Raw genomic sequence first — 10,216 nt, forward strand, 5'->3', positions numbered from 1 at the left:
TGCTGCTTCAAAACATTTATTTTTCATTGATAACACAGTCTTTTGCATTTTATACAGACGTACACCATAACAGAAAGATCTGAGAACTTAATGTGCAAGTACAGAGTACAACACTATTCAGAAGTAAGAAAAGATTTGGATAATTCATCGTAACTGTGCTTCCTGGCACGAAAAGACAGAAAGAAGTGAGAGAACATTCAGCTTAAAAAAAAAAAGCACCGCAGTATCAATATCTGTCGCTGGCCCCGACATCAAAAGAAAAACTGTCACACAAAATTACCAGATAATAGATTTCAGTGTGCAAAGTTGTACAAAACTCTCTTGAGCCTGACTCGTTTCGTGCCAACACGCCTCTCACTGCACATTCTGTCCCTCCACGTCTGTTGTCTTCAGAAAGCATGAAGTCCTGCGTAAGAGTTTTTACCGACAGACAAATAAGTGAAAGAAGGAAATCATAAAGACTGATTACTTTAACTTTGGAATTCAGTCTGCATTGATTACATGTTTAAGGCCATTGGTTTCTTATGTAACACATGCAAACACAAACTGAAATCACTTAAAGCATCCTTTGAGTACATTTACATACGCTAAAACTGAAGCCTCGCGTTCACTTCTTGACGCCGTTGTTTCCACGTGTCGGCTGAGGGAATGTTATCGCTATAATATGAGCGTTCTCACATGTGTGCCTTCATCTAATCTGGGTCAGGCTGCAGGCTGGCGACAGGGACCGCAGCAAATCTGCTGGGATTACGGAGGCCTCGGAGAGATGAGGCACATCCCGGGTTTAACATCACAACCGATGTCCGCCTGCCTCCCAACACTCCACCCTGTGTGTGTGAAAGTGCCCATTCAATAGGTTTGTGCTTGCCTCACATAGCCAATAATCTAATTATCTCTCAGGTCATCTCAGGAAATCAGTCACATGACAATAAAAGCTCAATGATCTGTGCTTTGATTTCTAATCTCATGCCAAGTGGGAAAAAACACGGAGACGACTGCTGTCTGAATGTCTGTGAGAAAAGACGGCAAAGGAACCAGATCAGTGACACAAAGAAGAACAGGGTCATGGGACGAGCTTTAGGAGATTAAGTGAAGCACTGAAGTGTCGTTCAGCCACTTAAAAGCTGAGCACAAATTCCTGAAGGACACAAATAGAGGTACATGCAAAACATATAACAGATACTGAGACACACAAAAATGACAAAGAACAGAAGCTCAGGAATAAATGAAGCTAATGAGTCCTTTATAAATGCAAGCTATAAATAGTAATACTAGAAAAATAAATATGTTAGAGTATAGGATTAAATAACTACACTTAGGGCAGTCTGTGAGAAGCAAAAGGAGGAGCTGGACCAAGAGGATCCAAACGATAGATCCTGTGGTTTCTCTGGATGCTTTGGGGAGAAGAATTTGAGGAAAAAAAGGCAAAAATGCAAACTCACAAAAGTCTGTGCATTCCTACATTTAACTGAAAAAAACGCAACAAATGAACGTTTACTATGAAATGTTGAATTTCCAGCTGCAGATCTGCTAGTGTGTTTAACTAAAGGTACAGTCTGTCGCAAAGAAGCACCGAATAGAACCTACAACCACGTGGATTCTGACAAACTGGAGCTGGTCTTAAAGGATGGAACACAAATTTGATGCAGGACAGTAAAGCTCTCTTCTAAACATTCAGGATATACAAGTGTGCTTCACAACGAGACAGAGAGCGTGCATCCCACCTTGTGGTGTGCTTATATCTGCAAAGCAACGAGTACAGACTGTGGCAGGCCGGTCACACGTTAAAGGGAGTGAGATACAGAGAGTACACAGCTAATAGTAGAGCGTATGAGTGGGAGACAACAAATAATACCAGGCAGTAGTACTACGTTTGGTCACACATCATCTCTTTCCTGCGCACTCCTCAGCTGTCGAGTCAGTGGAGGGGTTGATTTGGTGCTCCGGGTCCACCTGTCCATCGGGCTGGACGGACTGCACTGTCTCTACCAGGCTGCCGCTGGGTAGCACCACGTAGCGGGCGGCCATGTCTTTGGGCTGCAGCTCCCGCATGCCCTCCTTACTGTGCCAGATCCCATAGCCGAAGTACACAATGAGGCCTGGGAAAGAGGCAGGACGAAACATTTGTAGCTGCAGTGACGCAAATTTAAAGTCAGGGCAGGCTGCACACAGGTGAGCAGCGAGCAAAGTCACCTGAGACACAAAGTTCTGCTCTGTGAAAGGTTGAGGGTCTGCAGCCATGCTAGCGGTGTAGCAACGTTTCAAGATAAAAGTCAACATGCTACCGTGCTGAACATGACAAAACTAACATGCTGTTGCTTAGCAGATTAGCAGATCTAACATTTATGTGTTCACAATCATAGTTTAGTGAGCTAGCATGCTAACATGAGCTAATTAGCAGTTAGCACAAACTACAGCTGAGGCTGACGAGACTGTTGTGAGTTTTGACCTGATGGTGGCGCTAGATAAAATGTCGTGTATGTGTGTAGAAGGTTTCATGGCAATACATCAAATTATTGTTGCTGCTGTTGTTTATGTTTGTTGAGATATTTCTGTACAAAAATGGTGGAACAACCGACCAACAGACAATCAACCCACAGAGCCATGGATAAAAATATATTTCAGAGGCCTTCGATATGTCTAAAGCAATGAAATCCAGTACTTTCATTGCATTGTATTTACTCTTTGGTGTAATTCTGATTACATGGCTTTAACTCCACACAAACACAGTGGCCTTTATGAAGGTAAGTGACCATTTCTTTCTCTAGGGAAATGGAAAGAGTCCAGCCGGGGCCCTGTCAGGTGTAATATTCCATGCCTGTGCATCTTGTTAACTTGCTGCAGTCTGACAGCAGCGTTTAAATGGTTTACTGGTCCAGAGAAGCCTTAAGCTAATGCAGCTAATCATGTTTCCTCAGTGATCCCCTTACTGACGGGGCATAAACGCTGTGTGACCACCGGCTCAGACGGGTTGCTGACAGAAAAGGAAGACTTTCTCTCTTTCCTCAGAGCACAGAAGATTTACTGAGATTTGCATTTAAGTCAACAAAATCTTACAACAACATGCAAAGCCACGTTTGTGTAGAGAGGAAGTTATCAGTTCTTACAGATTTTAAGCAAAAAATGGATTTGCTTTGCAGGAATATGTTTGAGAAACCACGCAACAGGGCAGAGAGGATTTTTGACTTTGATTTCTGCCTACGATCTGCTGCCTTCTTACCTACAGCGATCCATACGGTGAATCGAATCCAGGTTAGAGAGCTGAGCTTCATCATGAGGAATACATTGATGAAGATGCTGGCACCAGGAGTCAATGGAACCAAAGGTACCTGGACAACAACAACATGTCAGTCACAGGTGATAAATATATCCATTTCATTGAGATTTACTGTTAAGGTGAGCGTAATACTGTTTACTGCATGCTGCTGTCAGGACTGTGAATCATGAGGGATAAGCTTTGAGTTGTGTGATGGTTGTAGGAACCATAAAGGGGCTCACCTGGAATGTTTTGCTGTTGGTTTGTGGCTCGTGAATCCATATGAGGGCCAGACTGAGAACGTAAGCTAAGCTAAAAATCACCAGCAGCATGGTGAAGCTCCAGAGCGGCAGCTGCAGCTGCTTGTTTCCAAACTCTAGCACAGCGCAGAGGGAGACTGAGCTGACGATGAGGGTCAGCACGCAGAAGGCCACCACCTCGCCCGGCTCGCAGTCCCCCAGCAGCCTGCCCAGGTACGGCTCCCAGCAGGCCTTCAGCTGCCCCACCCCACGACACTCTCTGCTCTTCTGCCTCTCCACCAGCTGCAGTTTGTCAGAGAAGGACTCGTACTGCTTCAGCTCGCCGCTGTCCTCGTTTATGGTCTGAGACTCTGAGGGAGCAGGAGAGGCCTCAGCGTTCGGGTTGGGGGACGTGGTAGTGGTTCCCTTGCTGCTGGTTTTCTCAGGCTGGAAACGCAGCACGATGATGCTCGCTGCCACGAAGGTGTAAGCCAGGAGGGTGCCGATGGACAGGAACTGAACCAAGGCCTCCAGGTCAAAGATGAGAGCCATGGTGGCCATGAGGATCCCAAACACCAATATAGCATTGACAGGGACCTTGGTGATGGGATTGACCCGAGCAAAAATGGAGAAGAACAAGCCATCCTCTGCCATGGCGTACACGATCCGAGGGAGGGAGAAGAGATTACAGAGCAGCACAGTGTTCATGGCTGCAAATGGGAACAGAGAGTCATTATCAGGACATAAGTCAGAATTCAGCACAGAGCAGCAAATGCTACTGCTAAACACAACCCACGGCCATTTAAATGCTACTTCTCAATAAAAGGTGGACACTCACCACAGATGGAACCTATTGCCACAATAACTCCAGCCCAGCTGTAACCGCGGCGGAAGAAAGCATCTGCCAGGGCCGAGTTGGGGTCCAGCGTATGCCAGGGGACTATCAGTGTGAGCACTGTGGAGACCAGGATGTACGCTGTTGCTGCCAGTCCAAGGGAGATGGCGGTGGCAACGGGAACAGCTTTCTGCGGGTTCTTCGCCTCCTCACTTGAGGACGCAATCACATCAAAGCCCACAAACGCGTAGAAGCACGTGGCCGAGCCTGCCAGTATCCCAGATATCCCAAAAGGTGCAAAACCTCCTTCTTTCTGGCTCCAGTTGGCTGGTTCGGCCAGCACGAAGCCAAAGACCAGGATGAAAACGATGACGCCCATGCTGATGGTGGAGAAGATATGGTTGAGGTAAGAGGACACTTGAACTCCAAAGGAAATGAAGAACGAGGCTACTACTAGAATCCCTGCTGCAAGGATGTCTGGGTAATGGGCGAGGAAGGGCACGTTCCACTGCATAATGTGCGTCTCTGTGAAGTTCTGAATGGCGTGGTTAAAAATGGAGTCCAGATATCCACTCCAGGCGCGTGCCACAGCAGCACCGCCAATCATGTTCTCCAGAATCACATTCCAACCAATGAGGAAGGCCCAGATCTCTCCCACGGAGACATAGGTAAACATGTAGGCAGATCCAGTTTTGGGGATGCGTGCTCCAAACTCTGCGTAACAAAAGGCGGCCAGGAGAGAGGCAATGCCTGCGAAAAGGAAGGATATGATGACAGCAGGCCCGACCATGTCTTTAGCCACTGTTCCTGTCAGGACATAAAGGCCGGAGCCCACCATGCCACCAACTCCCATCAGAGTCAGGTCCAGAGTGGAGAGGCAGCGTTTCAGCGACGTGGCCATCATGTCCTCATCCAGCGTCTTGAGTCGGTTCAGTCTCTGACAGAGGCGCACCGCCGGGGTGCAGCCTCTCGTACAAGATGCCATAGCTACAGATTGAGGCAGGCCAGCTGGGCAGTACGGTGCTATACCAGTCACACTGGATCCATTACCTGTCTATGAAGCTGACCTGCAAGACAGAGGCGAACATCAGAACAGGAAAAGCCGCCAACTTGTTTAACCTGCTGCTGAATATTTTTGCTCTTTGGTTTGAGATGCTGTGCTGAGTCTGCAGGCTGAGGCGTGGTGTTTGGCTTTCACACTGTGGGTCTCTGTAAAGAGCCAGTGTGGACGCTAAAGAGCAGGGCCTATATATTTAAGGAAATGATCTGCACTGCAATACTGCACATACTGTTCACTGGTTACATTTATTCATCATCTGCAACTTGCACATGTTTTTTCTGGGACATAGTTTATAGCTCTGGCTCACTCTCTCTCTGATCTTAATACTTGTTTATAGTTATATTGTTTTTTTTTTTATCAGATTATCATCATATAATATGTATTAAATATTATAATACACATTATATGACTATATATTTAGTTATACTTAGTTACATTTTTAATAATAGCTGTTATTCCATGTATAAACATGCTTAGTTATATTTTTTGAGAGCATTCTTTTTCTCGTAGTTTTCATGACTCATCCTTCTTTATTCTTCTTTATTGTATATATTTTATGTTTATGTGTGTGTTTAAACTGCAACAAAATAATTTCCCAAATTGGGATCAATGAAGTAAAAGTCTAAGTGTAAGTCTTCATCTTTTGAAATCAGTGGTGACATTAAGTGTTGAGTGTTTCCATTGAAAAGGTGAAGAAATGAATATGCAGCTTTGTGGATATAATGGAGGTCAGCTGGTTAAATAGGATCTGTTTTTATGTTAACATCAGGAAACATACTGCTTCATATTTAGTAGTCAGTACATTTACCTCCAGTGAAATCATATAAAAGAAATAAAACATAATTGTAATTAATCCCACCAGTCAGGCAGCCTTCAGAGGAACATCTGGCCGTTTAATCAGTTTATCTTTCTTTATGGAGATTTTACAGCGAGGCCTAATGAGCGCTGGACACTCATCACAGGGCCAGTCCACGTCATCTTAAAGGTGCGCTCGTGTGAGAAACAAAAGCTCAAATACAGCCGAGATAGAAGATGCATTTCTGATCTTTAGACTGCCAACAGAAGGTCTGACCTCCTCCTCAGAGAGCAGCCGGATCCATCCTGCCTCTCCGGGCGGCGCACCATCAGATGGCATATGGCGACAACAGGATGCCTCCGTTATAATTACGTAACGCTTTATTTCCCCCTAGAAATAAAACCCCCGCCGTAAACTACACGACCCGCTTCCACTTCACATTCATTCAGCGCGTGTCCGTGACCACACGCCGCACCGCGCGGGGAATAAGCGGCGGGTGGAATAAGCGTCGTTTTAACGCCAGATAAATAATTGATAACAAAATGGAAACGGACGCAAAAAAAGAGGATCGTTAGTGCACGAGCCCTCCTCCGCTGGATGTTCGGGAAAGCAGAGCACTCTGCACGCGCGAGGCGGCTGGGATTATTTATTCTGTAACCCTAAAAGAGAGATAATGACGTCAGAAACACAGCAGTTCTTACCGTTGTGGTTCAGGGTGTCTCATGGGCGCTGCAGGTCCGCGGCTGCCGAAGTGCATCGTCTGCTGATGGAGCTGAAGGTGCGCGAGGAATAAACCACCAGGAGCGGGCTGGACTGCTTCTTAAAGGCGCAGTCACCTCCACACGGCCGCTGAAGGGCTTCCCCGCTGCGCCCCTCCCACAGCACGGCACAATGAGGTTAACTGGAGCCGGTGGTCCCAGAGGGGGTCCCCGGACCCGGACTGCACCCCGGACCCTGACTGCACGAGCTCCTGAGTGTATGTGAACATGTTTGTGGAAGAGAAGGAAGCAGCTTGAGTTTACTCAAGTACAAGTACTTTAATACCACACTGTAAAGATACTGTTACAGAGGTACTGCATTCAAAGTTCTGCTGGAGTAAAAGTACATAATAAACATTAAAGTATATAATCAGCATAAGCAGTACAAGCAGAGTGTACTTAGAGTTTAAAAGTACAAGGTAAACATGTCCCCTTTACATTTTTAATTATGGAGCCTTAAAGGAAAGATTGAACACTTATTTCATGCACATAAAATAACACTTTGTGCATGTGTGACATGATAAAAACTACTTTTTATCAGGTGTTAAGTTTAGTCGTGGCACAGTTTGTCGTATTACTTGACGACCTCATGTAAATTCCAGCTTCACACAAGAAGGTTGAACCAGCAGTTCAACTGAAAATGTGAGGCCTTTAATCAATATGCATCATATTTAACAAGCTAATCATGTTTAGTACTTTGTGTTTCCCTCAAAGGTAAAAATAACCAAACAGTCTGGTTAAAGTTAACACTTACATTTCTAAAGACTATGAATATAATAAAGCAATATGTCGGCCATAGTTTCTGCTCAGCTGCAGTTTTTTTTATCCTGCTCATGAACAGGTGCAGGTTTTAATTAGCTCCACATGAAGTGTGGAGCACTGGCAGCCTCCCAGTGAAACTTGGAACCCAGTGCAACACAAACCACTCAAGTTTTACATTAATGATAAAGTTCTTCACAAAAGACAAAGATATTTTAAGAGACTTTAAAAAAATGCTTTATGACGGCAGACATTCATGTCACGAACATACTAATATGTAATGATACACAGCAGTTACGTTCATCCTGGACATCATTTATTTTCCCTTTTTACCAACACAAATTACACCATAGTTGCACAAATTAGAAAACGATGTAGAAAACGTATCGCAGTACTGTTCAAATAAAGTTTGTTCAAAGCAGAGACGGATCACTGGAGCTGATGCATTCCACACCTCGTTCGTTCACACCTCATTTGAAATCAGCGTCCTGAAGCCGACGGCTCCATTTCTTAAGAATCCAGTGGCTGATTTAATCTAACAGCACCACCCTCCAAAACACCACCACAGGCACAGTGGATGTGTAAATATTGCATTGTTTGTGTGGACATCGGTACATCATCGCTGTCCAGAGTTCAGTCGTGCACACACAGCGACAAAATATTACTTCTTCCCCAAAATGGAGCCGACTTCTCCAAAGGCCTCGTGGAGGTTTTATAGAGACACCAAACATCATTAATCCCACTTACAGCCAATTTATGTGGCCATAAGCAACACATCCACCCTCAGAAATGTCTTGTCTGGCAAAGGCTGCACTTTACTCATCTCACAATGTGGGACGCTGAATTTAAGTGCTTTGCTATCTCTGCTGTCACATCCTGGTTCTGCTCTCCTCCAGGACTGTAAACTCTTTACTTGTATGCTCAAGAACCAGCTTCCTCCTGCAGGTTTTGATGGCAAATATGAGACTCATAACAACAAGTGAGAGACATTTCCTGAACATGCTGTTTTTGATTTTTGGGGCATATTTAGGTCTCCTTCTCAAAGGACTCCAGACTGCGACTCCTTCTGTTGAAGCTTGAGGATCAATTCAAGCAGGTTCATCTGCATTGTCAGCTCCTGAAACAACAATGGAAGAGCAATAAGTTAAGGCGAACATCGCCATCTGCTGGACATCTGTCTGCATCACATGTGCGTATATTCTGCCTTTCCAGGCATCAGTGGGAAGATGGAGATGTTAACCTGAGGATTAGTGGTGATGTAAAACCCCGGGACTCCAGCCTTCTCCAGGGTGTTCTGCTGATCTATCACTTTCTGATCAATTTCTGCGACAATCTTCTTATCCATCATTCTTTGCTCCTCTCGCACGCGGATTTCCAGAGCCTGATAACAAAACACACAACCATCAGAAAAACACTGCACGTGGGATTAGAGGTAGTCCTTCTGGTAATCAGAGGCAGAGGGATGTCAAGGCCTTACCTCCAGTTCTGCTTGGTGGTTTGATTTGAGAAGCGCGAGGTTGTGAGACTTGCATGACTGCAGAGCGTCTTTGTGTTTCCGTGCAAGATCTTGTTTGAGTCCTGCAGACAAAAGGAAAGAACCAGTAAAGCATCACAGAGACTTTGGTGATTATACCTTTAGACCAAGGGCCTTTTTACAGAAGCAGGTTTGGTACTTCATATAGTCATAGCCTGTAGAGGAGTCCAGGTAACATGCATGAGCACTGGAACGGAGCACCAACCTTGATGCTCACAGTGCAGCTTTTGTCTCTGGTTGTACAGGTTTTTCTCTGTCAGATGCTGAATATCCAGAAGCCCCTGCACAATCTCATAGACCGTCCCATCTATGAGTGCCAGGGCCAGGTCACCGAGGGTGTTGTAAGACAGGCGCTGCTGGAAGGAGCTAACCATGGAGAACAACAAACAATAATCAACAGGATGCAGCTGTAAATCAACCATGCAGCTAAAACTGAAGCACGTATTGGTAAAAGCACTTGTGTGTATTCTATGAGGGAAGTTTGCCCTGAGGGCTGAGACAACATTACCTCGGTAAATCTTTGACTAACGTTTGCAGTTCAGACAACAGGTAATAATGTCTTTCTTGCTGTTTAGTAGAATCACCGCCGATAATTCCGGGATAAGGATCCATCTCGGCGACAGCACGGTGCTGAACACATCCAGCTAGCTACAAGTACCGGCTAATTTAGCTAGTTTATGGCTAAAACCTCCAAGAAACAAGATAACTAGGTTACTGCTGGAGACTGTGCTGCATCTACTAATGTTCGTACTGTAACAAAACGCGGTTTAAGTTTCTAAACCAGTCTGAGAGGAAGAATGTGGCTGTTTTTTAGCTGTGAGTATCTTCCGTTGTTTATTAGCTTGCATTCGCTCCGAAGAGGACCCCAACGCGGAAGTGGCTGTCCGTTAAGATGCCTGTCTGTAATTGCGCGCGCAGTAGTTCAATGTCTTCGCCAGCAGGTGGCGCTTTGTATCAAAGAAGAGCCGCTCCTGAGGAC

General features: G+C 45.3%; 2 protein-coding genes across 2 annotated transcripts; both read right to left on the bottom strand.

The window, feature by feature from the left end:
• Window positions 1–6,982, bottom strand: slc7a4 (solute carrier family 7 member 4). The gene is made up of 5 exons (XM_070963797.1): window positions 6,888–6,982; window positions 4,334–5,397; window positions 3,499–4,205; window positions 3,221–3,329; window positions 1–2,099 (listed from the first exon to the last, which is right to left on the bottom strand). Exons 2-5 carry the CDS (start codon window positions 5,313–5,315, stop codon window positions 1,885–1,887), a joined length of 2,013 nt encoding a protein of 670 aa, XP_070819898.1. The 5' UTR covers window positions 5,316–5,397; window positions 6,888–6,982; the 3' UTR covers window positions 1–1,884.
• Window positions 6,983–8,315: 1,333 nt separating this feature from the next.
• Window positions 8,316–10,115, bottom strand: dgcr6 (DiGeorge syndrome critical region gene 6). The gene is made up of 5 exons (XM_070963798.1): window positions 9,746–10,115; window positions 9,443–9,603; window positions 9,181–9,281; window positions 8,944–9,084; window positions 8,316–8,820 (listed from the first exon to the last, which is right to left on the bottom strand). Exons 1-5 carry the CDS (start codon window positions 9,847–9,849, stop codon window positions 8,743–8,745), a joined length of 585 nt encoding a protein of 194 aa, XP_070819899.1. The 5' UTR covers window positions 9,850–10,115; the 3' UTR covers window positions 8,316–8,742.
• Between the last annotated feature and the right edge of the window lie 101 nt (window positions 10,116–10,216).

Source organism: Chaetodon trifascialis, chromosome 6, assembly GCF_039877785.1.
Source record: "Chaetodon trifascialis isolate fChaTrf1 chromosome 6, fChaTrf1.hap1, whole genome shotgun sequence".
Lineage (NCBI taxonomy): Eukaryota > Metazoa > Chordata > Actinopteri > Chaetodontiformes > Chaetodontidae > Chaetodon > Chaetodon trifascialis.

Bases quoted from the DNA above. Each gene is read 5' to 3' on its own strand.
- slc7a4 (XM_070963797.1), bottom strand. From the start codon at position 5,315: ATGGCATCTTGTACGAGAGGCTGCACCCCGGCGGTGCGCCTCTGTCAG. The intron at 4,206-4,333 runs GTGAGTGTCCAC...TCCCATTTGCAG, and splicing joins GGCAATAGGTTCCATCTGTG to CCATGAACACTGTGCTGCTC. The intron at 2,100-3,220 runs GTAAGAAGGCAG...CCTCTTTCCCAG, and splicing joins CACCGTATGGATCGCTGTAG to GCCTCATTGTGTACTTCGGC.
- dgcr6 (XM_070963798.1), bottom strand. From the start codon at position 9,849: ATGGATCCTTATCCCGGAATTATCGGCGGTGATTCTACTAAACAGCAA. The intron at 9,282-9,442 runs GTTGGTGCTCCG...TTTTGTCTGCAG, and splicing joins GCTGCACTGTGAGCATCAAG to GACTCAAACAAGATCTTGCA. The intron at 9,085-9,180 runs GTAAGGCCTTGA...TTTTGTTATCAG, and splicing joins ACCACCAAGCAGAACTGGAG to GCTCTGGAAATCCGCGTGCG.